The sequence below is a fragment of the Diabrotica undecimpunctata genome, chromosome 10, assembly GCF_040954645.1.
Source record: "Diabrotica undecimpunctata isolate CICGRU chromosome 10, icDiaUnde3, whole genome shotgun sequence".
Taxonomy (NCBI): domain Eukaryota; kingdom Metazoa; phylum Arthropoda; class Insecta; order Coleoptera; family Chrysomelidae; genus Diabrotica; species Diabrotica undecimpunctata.
The window spans coordinates 682989-701626 of record NC_092812.1 but is presented as its reverse complement, the minus strand read 5'-3'; the positions used below and the strand labels follow the sequence as shown (position 1 = coordinate 701626).

The following is an 18638-nucleotide window of genomic DNA, read 5'->3' as shown; positions in this document are numbered from 1 at the left end:
GTGAACTTGATTTTAGAGTGACTCCACAGGCTCATTCCACTCCTCATAATGCTAATGTTTCTGTAAATTCCTTTCCTTTTGTTAAGTCTGCTCCTATTCATAAATGGGGTGTACATTTTTCACGACAATCAAATGAAAATGTTGGTAGTTTCTTGGAGAAGGTAGAATGTCTGCGTATAGCACGTGGTAACAGCGAGGAAGAGTGTTACTCTTCTGCTGCTGACCTATTTAAGAATTCAGCTTTTACTTGGTACCTCAATAACCAAGGTAGTTTTGCTTCTTGGCAAGAGTTAGTTGCCAAACTTAGATCAGATTTTCTCCCTTAGAACTACGAGGATAATCTCCTTGATGAAATCAAGTCTCGTAAACAAGCTCCACAAGAGAAAGTTACAATTTTTATTAACGAGATTGTTAGTCTGTGTAAACGTCTGGAGACTCCTCTTTCTGAACCTCATATTGTCAGGATTATCAAGAAAAATTTGTTGCCATCGTACCATTCTAGTCTGGCACTTACAGATATTCCCTCGATTGTTGATGTTACTGAAAAATGTAAGAAGCTGGAAGAAGTTTTGTCATGGACGTCTGACAGTGTGTCTAGAGCTCCTATTCGGCAGATGTTTAGAAATCCTGATTCGTCCTATTCGGGTAGACCAAATTATTCTCGGTCTGATAATGTCTCTGCTTTTAACTCAAAGATTACCTGTTGGAATTGTCGTCAATCAGGACATGGGTATTATGAATGTTCTGAACCTAGAATTCGGTTTTGTTATGGATGTGGACGTCAAGGTGTCCGCAAATTTGAATGTCAATTCTGTTCGGGAAACGACAGAAGGGGTGGGTTGTCCCTGGCTCCCGCTCCTCAACGAAATACAGGGAATAAAGTCGAAAATCCTCAAAAACCAGGAAGACGTTTCTGGAGTCTGGATGCTCAAGCATCCACCAGTCAAACTTTTCATCCTCCACCGAAAGACAAAAGTTTCTGTTAGTTTTTGTAAAAGAATGATATCTGTCTCTTCGTTTAATATCTCTTGTGTCAATGCAGTTAAAGATATGAGTAGACTTAATGCTTGTGAAGTAGAGCAGTTAAATAATGTTATCAAATCATTCTCTTCTATCTCTTCGAAAAATAAGTTGGGTAAAACTCATCTCATCGAACATCACATTGATGTGGGTTCGTCCAAGCCCTTCAGGCAATATCAATATCCCTTGTCTCAAGCCTGGCATGAAAGCCTAGTAAAGGAGGTAGATGAAATGCTAGTTAGGTATTATTGAGCCCAGTACTTCTTCTTTTTGTAGCCCTTTGTGGTTGACAAAAAAGAAAGACTGGACTTTTCGTGTCTGTTTTGACGGACGTAAACTTAACAGTATAACCATGAACAGAGATGCGTATCCTATACCTCGTATAGATATCATCCTGGGTAAGTTACAAAACGCTAAATTCATTTCATCTATTGAGTTGAAGAAAGCATTTTTACAGATTCCACTGAGCGAAGAGAGTAAGAAGCTCACTGCATTTGCAGTCAATGGAAAAGGATTGTATCAGTTCACTACAAGGCCTTTTGGTCTTGTGTCTGCTCCGCAGACTATGTGTCGGTTAATGGATTTGGTAATTGGTCCTGCTTGAGATCCTTTGTGTCAGTATTATCTTGATGATATCTTGTTATTACTCCTGATTTTGAAACTCATATCTCTGTATTGCAGCAGTTGTTTCAGCGTTTAAAAGATGCAAATTTGACTATTAACTTAGATAAAAGTAGCTTTTGTCGTGAGTCTATTAAGTTTTTGGGATATGTTGTAGATTCACATGGTCTCCATACTGATCCTGATAAGGTATCGGCTATTCGTGATTTTCCAGTGCCTAAAAATACCACTCAAGTCCGTCGATTGTTAGGAATGGTGGTTTATTACAAAAAATTTGTCAAGTCTTATTCTACCTTGTTGTCCCCTATCACTGATCTACTTCAAAATAGGAAAAAGGGACAAAATATTGTGTGGACTCCTGAAGCTAATGAAGCTTTCATTAAAATCAAGGAGGCTCTCACAAATTCCCCAGTTATGGTAGCACCGGATTTCTCTAAGCCTTTCTATTTGATGACTGATTGTTCAAACACAGCATCTGGTGGGGTACTCTATCAAATTGTTGATGGAGAAGAACACCCTATAGCCTACACCAGCAGGAAATTAAATAAAGTCCAGAAAAATTATGCTACAACTGAAAAGGAGTTGTTAGCTATAATTACAGGTATTGAACATTTTAGATATTTTCTTGAAGGTCGTTCGTTTACGGTCATAACTGACCACAGTAGTTTGGTGTGGTTACAAAGTATGAAGAACCCATCTCCTCGTTTGGCTAGGTGGATTTTAAAATTGGCACAATACGATTATAAAATTGTTCATCGTAAAGCTTCAGGTGTAGTAGTCGCTGATGCACTCTCTAGAACTTTTGATATTAATTTGTTAGACTTATCTTCCTTAACAACCAGATGACTGGTATCGGAAAATGTTGTATGATGTACAGAATGTACCAGGTAAATTTCCTGATTTTAAAGTTGAACATGGTGTTTTGTATAAACATGTCTTAAGTTCCATGGATGCCCTTACTGGAATGTCGGATTGGAAGATAGTCGTTCCAACTCCTAATAGAGCAGAGGTTTTGGCCACCTTTGCGTCGAATATCTGAACTTTATTACTGGCCTAAGATGCGTCAAACTGTACGTAGCTATATTGCTAAATGCAAAATCTGTGCTACATGCAAACCAACAAATCTTCCTCAACCAGGTTTAATGGGTAGTTATCTACAGATTGATTTTCCATTTCAACTTCTACCTTTAGATCTCATTGGTCCGTACCCTAGGTCTTATAAAGGTTCCCAATATGCTTTAGTAGTTGTTGATTATTTTACTAAATTTCAGCCACGACTCAGTGCATTGAAGCTAGCCCGAATCCTCACTTGAGATTTAGTGTCTCTTTGGCTATTTAAATTTGTTCCTCTGAGCTTAACCATATCTTTAGTATTTTGCATCACCTCTCTTCCAGTGCTTCTGAAATTTGTAAGCTATACGCTTCCTAAAATCCAATACTCCCGAAGTATAGAGGTTTCAATTGGCTAGACCCAACGTGTGGCGTCTGTTCCACTTCTGGCTTAAAAAAAAATATATCTCCTTTAACTTTTGGTTTTGATCTTGGGTTGTTATGGTTTTCACTAGTTGTGCTTTTAGATTTTCATTTTAACATTTAGTTTTTGTACTTCAAAATTTTTTTTTATATCTATACCTTAAATCAACTTGTTTTGCTATATTCTGTGTAGACTGAATAAATTGCTTTGGTTTTGATTGGTTAAATAACTATTTTAGATTAATAATAAATAAATTAAAAATTTAAATAACTTAAAGTTAACTATTTCACATATTTTACAAGTCCGGAGTTGTCAATAAGTTGAGTCACTACCTCGAAATAACAGTTTTTGAAATTTTAGGTTCCTTTGGGAGTTTTAGCAGTATATTTTATTGGATTTCACGACTGGACCAAAACAAGTAAACATTACTGGTATAGGTATCCCTTCAGAATATTAACTTGGAGTCAGAGAGTAAGTACTACTTTTACTCATTCTCTTGTATATCTCTCAGTTGTGTAATATGTCAGCTTTTAAGGTAGAGCATCTATTAGCTCCTGAATTAGAGTATGAGTTGAGAGTTCGTCATTTAACCAGTCCATTGTTAAAAACAGTTGATGAAAAAAGGGGTGTTCTGAGAGGTGCTTTGAAGCAAGCTTCAGCAAATAGGAGTCATGTTGTTCTGTCAACTTCCAATCTTAATTTTAGTGATGAGATTCCTGAAATAGAGGCTACTCTTGCAGATTTGAAAGTGAAAATTGGTTCTTTTGTTGGTTCCCCTTGTGACACTGCCTATGGTCGTTATACTTCTCGGTTAGGTCACGTTGCAGGTAGAGTCCATCTGTTAGAATCTACAACAGAGGAAGAGGATGAACTAAAGAAGTCTCTTAATCTTAGAATTCTTACTCTGGAAGGTGAACTTGATTTTAGAGTGACTCCACAGGCTCATTCCACTCCTCATAATGCTAGTGTTTCTGTAAATTCCTTTCCTTTTGTTAAGTCTGCTCCTATTCATAAATGGGGTGTACATTTTTTAGGACAATCAAATGAAAATGTTGGTAGTTTCTTGGAGAAGGTAGAATGTCTACGTATAGCACGTGGTAACAGCGAGGAAGAGTGTTACTCTTCTGCTGCTGACTTATTTAAAAATTCAGCTTTTACTTGGTACCTCAATAACCGAGGTAGTTTTGCTTCTTGGCAAGAGTTAGTTGCCAAACTTAGATCAGATTTTCTCCCTTATAACTACGAGAATAATCTCCTTGATGAAATCAAGTCTCGTAAACAAGCTCCACAAGAGAAAGTTACAATTTTTATTAACGAGATTGTTAGTCTGTGTAAACGTCTGGAGACTCCTCTTTCTGAACCTCATATTGTCAGGATTATCAAGAAAAATTTGTTGCCATCGTACCATTCTAGTCTGGCACTTACAGATATTCCCTCGATTGTTGATCTTACTGAAAAATGTAAGAAGCTGGAAGAAGTTTTGTCATGGACGTCTGACAGTGTGTCTAGAGCTCCTATTCGGCAGATGTTTAGAAATCCCGATTCGTCCTATTCGGGTAGACCAAATTATTCTCGGTCTGATAATGTCTCTGCTTTTAACTCAAAGATTACTTGTTGGAATTGTCGTCAATCAGGACATGGGTATTATGAATGTTCTGAACCTAGAATTCGGTTTTGTTATGGATGTGGACGTCAAGGTGTCCGCAAATTTGAATGTCAATTCTATTCGGGAAACGACAGAAGGGGTGGGTTGTCCCTGGCTCCCGCTTCTCAACGAAATACAGGGAATACAGTCGAAAATCCTCAAAAACCAGGAAGACGTTTCTGGAGTCTGGATGCTCAAGCATCCACCAGTCAAACTTTTCATCCTCCACCGAAAGACAAAAGTTTCTGTTAGTTTTTGTAAAAGAATGATTTCTGAAAACTGGATTTTCTGAAAACTTTTAATAGTGAATTAAATTTTCCTGAATTTTCCTTATCTGTCCCTTCGTTTAATATCTCTTGTGTCAATGCAGTTAAAGATATGAGTAGACTTAATGCTCGTGAAGTAGAGCAGTTAAATAATGTTATCAAATTATTCTCTTCTATCTCTTCGAAAAATAAGTTGGGTAAAACTCATCTCATCGAACATCACATTGATGTGGGTTCGTCCAAGCCCTTCAGGCAATATCAATATCCCTTGCCTCAAGCCTGGCATGAAAGCCTAGTAAAGGAGGTAGATGAAATGCTAAAGTTAGGTATTATTGAGCCCAGTACTTCTTCTTTTTGTAGCCCTTTGTGGTTGACAAAAAAGAAAGACTGGACTTTTCGTGTCTTGTTTTGACGGACGTAAACTTAACAGTATAACCATGAACAGAGATGCGTATCCTATACCTCGTATAGATATCATCCTGAGTAAGTTACAAAACGCTAAATTCATTTCATCTATTGACTTGAAGAAAGCATTTTTACAGATTCCACTGAGCGAAGAGAGTAAGAAGCTCACTGCTTTTTCAGTCAATGGAAAAGGATTGTATCAGTTCACTACAATGCCTTTTGGTCTTGTGTCTGCTCCGCAGACTATGTGTCGGTTAATGGATTTGGTAATTGGTCCTGCTTGAGATCCTTTGTGTCAGTATTATCTTGATGATATTCTTGTTATTACTCCTGATTTTGAAACTCATATCTCTGTATTGCAGCAGTTGTTTCAGCGTTTAAAAGATGCAAATTTGACTATTAACTTAGATAAAAGTAGCTTTTGTCGTGAGTCTATTAAGTTTTTGGGATATGTTGTAGATTCACATGGTCTCCATACTGATCCTGATAAGGTATCGGCTATTCGTGATTTTCCAGTGCCTAAAAATACCACTCAAGTCCGTCGATTGTTAGGAATGGTGGTTTATTACAAAAAATTTGTCAAGTCTTATTCTACCTTGTTGTCCCCTATCACTGATCTACTTCAAAATAGGAAAAAGGGACAAAATATTGTGTGGACTCCTGAAGCTAATGAAGCTTTCATTAAAATCAAGGAGGCTCTCACAAATTCCCCAGTTATGGTAGCACCGGATTTCTCTAAGCCTTTCTATTTGATGACTGATTGTTCAAACACAGCATCTGGTGGGGTACTCTATCAAATTGTTGATGGAGAAGAACACCCTATAGCCTACACCAGCAGGAAATTAAATAAAGTCCAGAAAAATTATGCTACAACTGAAAAGGAGTTGTTAGCTATAATTACAGGTATTGAACATTTTAGATATTTTCTTGAAGGTCGTTCGTTTACGGTCATAACTGACCACAGTAGTTTGGTGTGGTTACAAAGTATGAAGAACCCATCTCCTCGTTTGGCTAGGTGGATTTTAAAATTGGCACAATACGATTATAAAATTGTTCATCGTAAAGCTTCAGGTGTAGTAGTCGCTGATGCACTCTCTAGAACTTTTGATATTAATTTGTTAGACTTAGCTTCCTTACAACCAGATGACTGGTATCGGAAAATGTTGTATGATGTACAGAATGTACCAGGTAAATTTCCTGATTTTAAAGTCGAACATGGTGTTTTGTATAAATATGTCTTAAGTTCCATGGATGCCCTCACTGGAATGTCGAATTGGAAGATAGTCGTTCCAACTAATAATAAAGCAGAGGTTTTGGCCACCTTTCATGACCATCCTACGGCAGCTCATTTTGGTTTTTACAAAACTTTGCGTCGAATATCTGAACTTTATTACTGGCCTAAGCTGCGTCAAACTGTACGTAGCTATATTGCTAAATGCAAAATCTGTGCTACATGCAAACCAACAAATCTTCCTCAACCAGGTTTACTGGGTAGTTATCGACAGATTGATTTTCCATTTCAACTTCTACCTTTAGATCTCATTGGTCCGTACCCTAGGTCTTATAAAGGTTCCCAATATGCTTTAGTAGTTGTTGATTATTTTACTAAGTTTCAGCCACGATTCAGTACATTGAAGCTAGCCCGAATCCTCACTTGAGATTTAGTGTCTCTTTGGCTATTTAAATTTTTTTCCTCTGAGCTTAGCCATATCTTTAGTATTTTGCATCACCTCTCTTCCAGTGCTTCTGAAATTTGTAAGCTATACGCTTCCTAAAATCCAATACTCCCGAAGTATAGAGGTTTCAATTGGCTAGACCCAACGTATGGCTTCTTTTCCACTTCTGGCTTAAAAAAAATATATCTCCTTTAACTTTTGGTTTTGATCTTGGGTTGTTATGGTTTTCGCTAGTTGTGCTTTTAGATTTTCATTTTAACATTTAGTTTTTGTACTTCAAAATTTTTTTTTATATCTATACCTTAAATCAACTTGTTTTGCTATATTCTGTGTAGACTGAATAAATTGCTTTGGTTTTGGTTGGTTAAATAACTATTTTAGATTAATAATAAATAAATTAAAAATTTAAATAACTTAAAGTTAACTATTTCACATATTTTACAAGTCCGGAGTAGTCAATAAGTTGAGTCACTACCTCGAAATAACAGTTTTTGAAATTTTAGGTTCCTTTGGGAGTTGTAGCAGTATATTTCATTGGATTTCACGACTGGACCAAAACAAGTAAACATTACTGGTATAGATATCCCTTCAGAATATTAACTTGGAGTCAGAGAGTAAGTACTACTTTTACTCATTCTCTTGTATATCTCTCAGTTGTGTAATATGTCAGCTTTTAAGGTAGAGCATCTATTAGCTCCTGAATTAGAGTATGAGTTGAGAGTCCGTCATTTAACCAGTCCATTGTTAAAAACAGTTGATGAAAAAAGGGGTGTTCTGAGAGGTGCTTTGAAGCAAGCTTCAGCAAATAGGAGTCATGTTGTTCTGTCAACTTCCAATCTTAATTTTAGTGATGAGATTCCTGAAATAGAGGCTACTCTTGCAGATTTGAAAGTGAAAATTGGTTCTTTTGTTGGTTCCCCTTGTGACACTGCCTATGGTCGTTATACTTCTCGGTTAGGTCACGTTGCAGGTAGAGTCCATCTGTTAGAATCTACAACAGAGGAAGAGGATGAACTAAAGAAGTCTCTTAATCTTAGAATTCTTACTCTGGAAGGTGAACTTGATTTTAGAGTGACTCCACAGGCTCATTCCACTCCTCATAATGCTAGTGTTTCTGTAAATTCCTTTCCTTTTGTTAAGTCTGCTCCTATTCATAAATGGGGTGTACATTTTTTAGGACAATCAAATGAAAATGTTGGTAGTTTCTTGGAGAAGGTAGAATGTCTACGTATAGCACGTGGTAACAGCGAGGAAGAGTGTTACTCTTCTGCTGCTGACTTATTTAAAAATTCAGCTTTTACTTGGTACCTCAATAACCGAGGTAGTTTTGCTTCTTGGCAAGAGTTAGTTGCCAAACTTAGATCAGATTTTCTCCCTTATAACTACGAGAATAATCTCCTTGATGAAATCAAGTCTCGTAAACAAGCTCCACAAGAGAAAGTTACAATTTTTATTAACGAGATTGTTAGTCTGTGTAAACGTCTGGAGACTCCTCTTTCTGAACCTCATATTGTCAGGATTATCAAGAAAAATTTGTTGCCATCGTACCATTCTAGTCTGGCACTTACAGATATTCCCTCGATTGTTGATCTTACTGAAAAATGTAAGAAGCTGGAAGAAGTTTTGTCATGGACGTCTGACAGTGTGTCTAGAGCTCCTATTCGGCAGATGTTTAGAAATCCCGATTCGTCCTATTCGGGTAGACCAAATTATTCTCGGTCTGATAATGTCTCTGCTTTTAACTCAAAGATTACTTGTTGGAATTGTCGTCAATCAGGACATGGGTATTATGAATGTTCTGAACCTAGAATTCGGTTTTGTTATGGATGTGGACGTCAAGGTGTCCGCAAATTTGAATGTCAATTCTGTTCGGGAAACGACAGAAGGGGTGGGTTGTCCCTGGCTCCCGCTCCTCAACGAAATACAGGGAATACAGTCGAAAATCCTCAAAAACCAGGAAGACGTTTCTGGAGTCTGGATGCTCAAGCATCCACCAGTCAAACTTTTCATCCTCCACCGAAAGACAAAAGTTTCTGTTAGTTTTTGTAAAAGAATGATATCTGTCTCTTCGTTTAATATCTCTTGTGTCAATGCAGTTAAAGATATGAGTAGACTTAATGCTCGTGAAGTAGAGCAGTTAAATAATGTTATCAAATCATTCTCTTCTATCTCTTCGAAAAATAAGTTGGGTAAAACTCATCTCATCGAACATCACATTGATGTGGGTTCGTCCAAGCCCTTCAGGCAATATCAATATCCCTTGTCTCAAGCCTGGCATGAAAGCCTAGTAAAGGAGGTAGATGAAATGCTAGTTAGGTATTATTGAGCCCAGTACTTCTTCTTTTTGTAGCCCTTTGTGGTTGACAAAAAAGAAAGACTGGACTTTTCGTGTCTGTTTTGACGGACGTAAACTTAACAGTATAACCATGAACAGAGATGCGTATCCTATACCTCGTATAGATATCATCCTGGGTAAGTTACAAAACGCTAAATTCATTTCATCTATTGAGTTGAAGAAAGCATTTTTACAGATTCCACTGAGCGAAGAGAGTAAGAAGCTCACTGCATTTGCAGTCAATGGAAAAGGATTGTATCAGTTCACTACAAGGCCTTTTGGTCTTGTGTCTGCTCCGCAGACTATGTGTCGGTTAATGGATTTGGTAATTGGTCCTGCTTGAGATCCTTTGTGTCAGTATTATCTTGATGATATCTTGTTATTACTCCTGATTTTGAAACTCATATCTCTGTATTGCAGCAGTTGTTTCAGCGTTTAAAAGATGCAAATTTGACTATTAACTTAGATAAAAGTAGCTTTTGTCGTGAGTCTATTAAGTTTTTGGGATATGTTGTAGATTCACATGGTCTCCATACTGATCCTGATAAGGTATCGGCTATTCGTGATTTTCCAGTGCCTAAAAATACCACTCAAGTCCGTCGATTGTTAGGAATGGTGGTTTATTACAAAAAATTTGTCAAGTCTTATTCTACCTTGTTGTCCCCTATCACTGATCTACTTCAAAATAGGAAAAAGGGACAAAATATTGTGTGGACTCCTGAAGCTAATGAAGCTTTCATTAAAATCAAGGAGGCTCTCACAAATTCCCCAGTTATGGTAGCACCGGATTTCTCTAAGCCTTTCTATTTGATGACTGATTGTTCAAACACAGCATCTGGTGGGGTACTCTATCAAATTGTTGATGGAGAAGAACACCCTATAGCCTACACCAGCAGGAAATTAAATAAAGTCCAGAAAAATTATGCTACAACTGAAAAGGAGTTGTTAGCTATAATTACAGGTATTGAACATTTTAGATATTTTCTTGAAGGTCGTTCGTTTACGGTCATAACTGACCACAGTAGTTTGGTGTGGTTACAAAGTATGAAGAACCCATCTCCTCGTTTGGCTAGGTGGATTTTAAAATTGGCACAATACGATTATAAAATTGTTCATCGTAAAGCTTCAGGTGTAGTAGTCGCTGATGCACTCTCTAGAACTTTTGATATTAATTTGTTAGACTTATCTTCCTTAACAACCAGATGACTGGTATCGGAAAATGTTGTATGATGTACAGAATGTACCAGGTAAATTTCCTGATTTTAAAGTTGAACATGGTGTTTTGTATAAACATGTCTTAAGTTCCATGGATGCCCTTACTGGAATGTCGGATTGGAAGATAGTCGTTCCAACTCCTAATAGAGCAGAGGTTTTGGCCACCTTTGCGTCGAATATCTGAACTTTATTACTGGCCTAAGATGCGTCAAACTGTACGTAGCTATATTGCTAAATGCAAAATCTGTGCTACATGCAAACCAACAAATCTTCCTCAACCAGGTTTAATGGGTAGTTATCTACAGATTGATTTTCCATTTCAACTTCTACCTTTAGATCTCATTGGTCCGTACCCTAGGTCTTATAAAGGTTCCCAATATGCTTTAGTAGTTGTTGATTATTTTACTAAATTTCAGCCACGACTCAGTGCATTGAAGCTAGCCCGAATCCTCACTTGAGATTTAGTGTCTCTTTGGCTATTTAAATTTGTTCCTCTGAGCTTAACCATATCTTTAGTATTTTGCATCACCTCTCTTCCAGTGCTTCTGAAATTTGTAAGCTATACGCTTCCTAAAATCCAATACTCCCGAAGTATAGAGGTTTCAATTGGCTAGACCCAACGTGTGGCGTCTGTTCCACTTCTGGCTTAAAAAAAAATATATCTCCTTTAACTTTTGGTTTTGATCTTGGGTTGTTATGGTTTTCACTAGTTGTGCTTTTAGATTTTCATTTTAACATTTAGTTTTTGTACTTCAAAATTTTTTTTTATATCTATACCTTAAATCAACTTGTTTTGCTATATTCTGTGTAGACTGAATAAATTGCTTTGGTTTTGATTGGTTAAATAACTATTTTAGATTAATAATAAATAAATTAAAAATTTAAATAACTTAAAGTTAACTATTTCACATATTTTACAAGTCCGGAGTTGTCAATAAGTTGAGTCACTACCTCGAAATAACAGTTTTTGAAATTTTAGGTTCCTTTGGGAGTTTTAGCAGTATATTTTATTGGATTTCACGACTGGACCAAAACAAGTAAACATTACTGGTATAGGTATCCCTTCAGAATATTAACTTGGAGTCAGAGAGTAAGTACTACTTTTACTCATTCTCTTGTATATCTCTCAGTTGTGTAATATGTCAGCTTTTAAGGTAGAGCATCTATTAGCTCCTGAATTAGAGTATGAGTTGAGAGTTCGTCATTTAACCAGTCCATTGTTAAAAACAGTTGATGAAAAAAGGGGTGTTCTGAGAGGTGCTTTGAAGCAAGCTTCAGCAAATAGGAGTCATGTTGTTCTGTCAACTTCCAATCTTAATTTTAGTGATGAGATTCCTGAAATAGAGGCTACTCTTGCAGATTTGAAAGTGAAAATTGGTTCTTTTGTTGGTTCCCCTTGTGACACTGCCTATGGTCGTTATACTTCTCGGTTAGGTCACGTTGCAGGTAGAGTCCATCTGTTAGAATCTACAACAGAGGAAGAGGATGAACTAAAGAAGTCTCTTAATCTTAGAATTCTTACTCTGGAAGGTGAACTTGATTTTAGAGTGACTCCACAGGCTCATTCCACTCCTCATAATGCTAGTGTTTCTGTAAATTCCTTTCCTTTTGTTAAGTCTGCTCCTATTCATAAATGGGGTGTACATTTTTTAGGACAATCAAATGAAAATGTTGGTAGTTTCTTGGAGAAGGTAGAATGTCTACGTATAGCACGTGGTAACAGCGAGGAAGAGTGTTACTCTTCTGCTGCTGACTTATTTAAAAATTCAGCTTTTACTTGGTACCTCAATAACCGAGGTAGTTTTGCTTCTTGGCAAGAGTTAGTTGCCAAACTTAGATCAGATTTTCTCCCTTATAACTACGAGAATAATCTCCTTGATGAAATCAAGTCTCGTAAACAAGCTCCACAAGAGAAAGTTACAATTTTTATTAACGAGATTGTTAGTCTGTGTAAACGTCTGGAGACTCCTCTTTCTGAACCTCATATTGTCAGGATTATCAAGAAAAATTTGTTGCCATCGTACCATTCTAGTCTGGCACTTACAGATATTCCCTCGATTGTTGATCTTACTGAAAAATGTAAGAAGCTGGAAGAAGTTTTGTCATGGACGTCTGACAGTGTGTCTAGAGCTCCTATTCGGCAGATGTTTAGAAATCCCGATTCGTCCTATTCGGGTAGACCAAATTATTCTCGGTCTGATAATGTCTCTGCTTTTAACTCAAAGATTACTTGTTGGAATTGTCGTCAATCAGGACATGGGTATTATGAATGTTCTGAACCTAGAATTCGGTTTTGTTATGGATGTGGACGTCAAGGTGTCCGCAAATTTGAATGTCAATTCTATTCGGGAAACGACAGAAGGGGTGGGTTGTCCCTGGCTCCCGCTTCTCAACGAAATACAGGGAATACAGTCGAAAATCCTCAAAAACCAGGAAGACGTTTCTGGAGTCTGGATGCTCAAGCATCCACCAGTCAAACTTTTCATCCTCCACCGAAAGACAAAAGTTTCTGTTAGTTTTTGTAAAAGAATGATTTCTGAAAACTGGATTTTCTGAAAACTTTTAATAGTGAATTAAATTTTCCTGAATTTTCCTTATCTGTCCCTTCGTTTAATATCTCTTGTGTCAATGCAGTTAAAGATATGAGTAGACTTAATGCTCGTGAAGTAGAGCAGTTAAATAATGTTATCAAATTATTCTCTTCTATCTCTTCGAAAAATAAGTTGGGTAAAACTCATCTCATCGAACATCACATTGATGTGGGTTCGTCCAAGCCCTTCAGGCAATATCAATATCCCTTGCCTCAAGCCTGGCATGAAAGCCTAGTAAAGGAGGTAGATGAAATGCTAAAGTTAGGTATTATTGAGCCCAGTACTTCTTCTTTTTGTAGCCCTTTGTGGTTGACAAAAAAGAAAGACTGGACTTTTCGTGTCTTGTTTTGACGGACGTAAACTTAACAGTATAACCATGAACAGAGATGCGTATCCTATACCTCGTATAGATATCATCCTGAGTAAGTTACAAAACGCTAAATTCATTTCATCTATTGACTTGAAGAAAGCATTTTTACAGATTCCACTGAGCGAAGAGAGTAAGAAGCTCACTGCTTTTTCAGTCAATGGAAAAGGATTGTATCAGTTCACTACAATGCCTTTTGGTCTTGTGTCTGCTCCGCAGACTATGTGTCGGTTAATGGATTTGGTAATTGGTCCTGCTTGAGATCCTTTGTGTCAGTATTATCTTGATGATATTCTTGTTATTACTCCTGATTTTGAAACTCATATCTCTGTATTGCAGCAGTTGTTTCAGCGTTTAAAAGATGCAAATTTGACTATTAACTTAGATAAAAGTAGCTTTTGTCGTGAGTCTATTAAGTTTTTGGGATATGTTGTAGATTCACATGGTCTCCATACTGATCCTGATAAGGTATCGGCTATTCGTGATTTTCCAGTGCCTAAAAATACCACTCAAGTCCGTCGATTGTTAGGAATGGTGGTTTATTACAAAAAATTTGTCAAGTCTTATTCTACCTTGTTGTCCCCTATCACTGATCTACTTCAAAATAGGAAAAAGGGACAAAATATTGTGTGGACTCCTGAAGCTAATGAAGCTTTCATTAAAATCAAGGAGGCTCTCACAAATTCCCCAGTTATGGTAGCACCGGATTTCTCTAAGCCTTTCTATTTGATGACTGATTGTTCAAACACAGCATCTGGTGGGGTACTCTATCAAATTGTTGATGGAGAAGAACACCCTATAGCCTACACCAGCAGGAAATTAAATAAAGTCCAGAAAAATTATGCTACAACTGAAAAGGAGTTGTTAGCTATAATTACAGGTATTGAACATTTTAGATATTTTCTTGAAGGTCGTTCGTTTACGGTCATAACTGACCACAGTAGTTTGGTGTGGTTACAAAGTATGAAGAACCCATCTCCTCGTTTGGCTAGGTGGATTTTAAAATTGGCACAATACGATTATAAAATTGTTCATCGTAAAGCTTCAGGTGTAGTAGTCGCTGATGCACTCTCTAGAACTTTTGATATTAATTTGTTAGACTTAGCTTCCTTACAACCAGATGACTGGTATCGGAAAATGTTGTATGATGTACAGAATGTACCAGGTAAATTTCCTGATTTTAAAGTCGAACATGGTGTTTTGTATAAATATGTCTTAAGTTCCATGGATGCCCTCACTGGAATGTCGAATTGGAAGATAGTCGTTCCAACTAATAATAAAGCAGAGGTTTTGGCCACCTTTCATGACCATCCTACGGCAGCTCATTTTGGTTTTTACAAAACTTTGCGTCGAATATCTGAACTTTATTACTGGCCTAAGCTGCGTCAAACTGTACGTAGCTATATTGCTAAATGCAAAATCTGTGCTACATGCAAACCAACAAATCTTCCTCAACCAGGTTTACTGGGTAGTTATCGACAGATTGATTTTCCATTTCAACTTCTACCTTTAGATCTCATTGGTCCGTACCCTAGGTCTTATAAAGGTTCCCAATATGCTTTAGTAGTTGTTGATTATTTTACTAAGTTTCAGCCACGATTCAGTACATTGAAGCTAGCCCGAATCCTCACTTGAGATTTAGTGTCTCTTTGGCTATTTAAATTTTTTTCCTCTGAGCTTAGCCATATCTTTAGTATTTTGCATCACCTCTCTTCCAGTGCTTCTGAAATTTGTAAGCTATACGCTTCCTAAAATCCAATACTCCCGAAGTATAGAGGTTTCAATTGGCTAGACCCAACGTATGGCTTCTTTTCCACTTCTGGCTTAAAAAAAATATATCTCCTTTAACTTTTGGTTTTGATCTTGGGTTGTTATGGTTTTCGCTAGTTGTGCTTTTAGATTTTCATTTTAACATTTAGTTTTTGTACTTCAAAATTTTTTTTTATATCTATACCTTAAATCAACTTGTTTTGCTATATTCTGTGTAGACTGAATAAATTGCTTTGGTTTTGGTTGGTTAAATAACTATTTTAGATTAATAATAAATAAATTAAAAATTTAAATAACTTAAAGTTAACTATTTCACATATTTTACAAGTCCGGAGTAGTCAATAAGTTGAGTCACTACCTCGAAATAACAGTTTTTGAAATTTTAGGTTCCTTTGGGAGTTGTAGCAGTATATTTCATTGGATTTCACGACTGGACCAAAACAAGTAAACATTACTGGTATAGATATCCCTTCAGAATATTAACTTGGAGTCAGAGAGTAAGTACTACTTTTACTCATTCTCTTGTATATCTCTCAGTTGTGTAATATGTCAGCTTTTAAGGTAGAGCATCTATTAGCTCCTGAATTAGAGTATGAGTTGAGAGTCCGTCATTTAACCAGTCCATTGTTAAAAACAGTTGATGAAAAAAGGGGTGTTCTGAGAGGTGCTTTGAAGCAAGCTTCAGCAAATAGGAGTCATGTTGTTCTGTCAACTTCCAATCTTAATTTTAGTGATGAGATTCCTGAAATAGAGGCTACTCTTGCAGATTTGAAAGTGAAAATTGGTTCTTTTGTTGGTTCCCCTTGTGACACTGCCTATGGTCGTTATACTTCTCGGTTAGGTCACGTTGCAGGTAGAGTCCATCTGTTAGAATCTACAACAGAGGAAGAGGATGAACTAAAGAAGTCTCTTAATCTTAGAATTCTTACTCTGGAAGGTGAACTTGATTTTAGAGTGACTCCACAGGCTCATTCCACTCCTCATAATGCTAGTGTTTCTGTAAATTCCTTTCCTTTTGTTAAGTCTGCTCCTATTCATAAATGGGGTGTACATTTTTTAGGACAATCAAATGAAAATGTTGGTAGTTTCTTGGAGAAGGTAGAATGTCTACGTATAGCACGTGGTAACAGCGAGGAAGAGTGTTACTCTTCTGCTGCTGACTTATTTAAAAATTCAGCTTTTACTTGGTACCTCAATAACCGAGGTAGTTTTGCTTCTTGGCAAGAGTTAGTTGCCAAACTTAGATCAGATTTTCTCCCTTATAACTACGAGAATAATCTCCTTGATGAAATCAAGTCTCGTAAACAAGCTCCACAAGAGAAAGTTACAATTTTTATTAACGAGATTGTTAGTCTGTGTAAACGTCTGGAGACTCCTCTTTCTGAACCTCATATTGTCAGGATTATCAAGAAAAATTTGTTGCCATCGTACCATTCTAGTCTGGCACTTACAGATATTCCCTCGATTGTTGATCTTACTGAAAAATGTAAGAAGCTGGAAGAAGTTTTGTCATGGACGTCTGACAGTGTGTCTAGAGCTCCTATTCGGCAGATGTTTAGAAATCCCGATTCGTCCTATTCGGGTAGACCAAATTATTCTCGGTCTGATAATGTCTCTGCTTTTAACTCAAAGATTACTTGTTGGAATTGTCGTCAATCAGGACATGGGTATTATGAATGTTCTGAACCTAGAATTCGGTTTTGTTATGGATGTGGACGTCAAGGTGTCCGCAAATTTGAATGTCAATTCTGTTCGGGAAACGACAGAAGGGGTGGGTTGTCCCTGGCTCCCGCTCCTCAACGAAATACAGGGAATACAGTCGAAAATCCTCAAAAACCAGGAAGACGTTTCTGGAGTCTGGATGCTCAAGCATCCACCAGTCAAACTTTTCATCCTCCACCGAAAGACAAAAGTTTCTGTTAGTTTTTGTAAAAGAATGATATCTGTCTCTTCGTTTAATATCTCTTGTGTCAATGCAGTTAAAGATATGAGTAGACTTAATGCTCGTGAAGTAGAGCAGTTAAATAATGTTATCAAATCATTCTCTTCTATCTCTTCGAAAAATAAGTTGGGTAAAACTCATCTCATCGAACATCACATTGATGTGGGTTCGTCCAAGCCCTTCAGGCAATATCAATATCCCTTGTCTCAAGCCTGGCATGAAAGCCTAGTAAAGGAGGTAGATGAAATGCTAGTTAGGTATTATTGAGCCCAGTACTTCTTCTTTTTGTAGCCCTTTGTGGTTGACAAAAAAGAAAGACTGGACTTTTCGTGTCTGTTTTGACGGACGTAAACTTAACAGTATAACCATGAACAGAGATGCGTATCCTATACCTCGTATAGATATCATCCTGAGTAAGTTACAAAACGCTAAATTCATTTCATCTATTGAGTTGAAGAAAGCATTTTTACAGATTCCACTGAGCGAAGAGAGTAAGAAGCTCACTGCATTTGCAGTCAATGGAAAAGGATTGTATCAGTTCACTACAAGGCCTTTTGGTCTTGTGTCTGCTCCGCAGACTATGTGTCGGTTAATGGATTTGGTAATTGGTCCTGCTTGAGATCCTTTGTGTCAGTATTATCTTGATGATATCTTGTTATTACTCCTGATTTTGAAACTCATATCTCTGTATTGCAGCAGTTGTTTCAGCGTTTAAAAGATGCAAATTTGACTATTAACTTAGATAAAAGTAGCTTTTGTCGTGAGTCTATTAAGTTTTTGGGATATGTTGTAGATTCACATGGTCTCCATACTGATCCTGATAAGGTATCGGCTATTCGTGATTTTCCAGTGCCTAAAAATACCACTCAAGTCCGTCGATTGTTAGGAATGGTGGTTTATTACAAAAAATTTGTCAAGTCTTATTCTACCTTGTTGTCCCCTATCACTGATCTACTTCAAAATAGGAAAAAGGGACAAAATATTGTGTGGACTCCTGAAGCTAATGAAGCTTTCATTAAAATCAAGGAGGCTCTCACAAATTCCCCAGTTATGGTAGCACCGGATTTCTCTAAGCCTTTCTATTTGATGACTGATTGTTCAAACACAGCATCTGGTGGGGTACTCTATCAAATTGTTGATGGAGAAGAACACCCTATAGCCTACACCAGCAGGAAATTAAATAAAGTCCAGAAAAATTATGCTACAACTGAAAAGGAGTTGTTAGCTATAATTACAGGTATTGAACATTTTAGATATTTTCTTGAAGGTCGTTCGTTTACGGTCATAACTGACCACAGTAGTTTGGTGTGG

The 18638-nt window shown here is 37.1% G+C and overlaps 1 protein-coding gene across 1 annotated transcript in view; it reads left to right on the top strand.

The window, feature by feature from the left end:
- LOC140452239 (uncharacterized) overlaps positions 1 to 18638 on the top strand; it is a 98337-nt gene that overhangs the window by 10868 nt on the left and 68831 nt on the right. Inside the window, exons 6-9 of the mRNA XM_072546375.1 lie at positions 3476 to 3586; positions 7611 to 7721; positions 11637 to 11747; positions 15772 to 15882. Of these exons, the coding sequence (XP_072402476.1) occupies positions 3476 to 3586; positions 7611 to 7721; positions 11637 to 11747; positions 15772 to 15882 (444 nt within the window). The remainder of the gene's footprint in view (positions 1 to 3475; positions 3587 to 7610; positions 7722 to 11636; positions 11748 to 15771; positions 15883 to 18638) is intronic.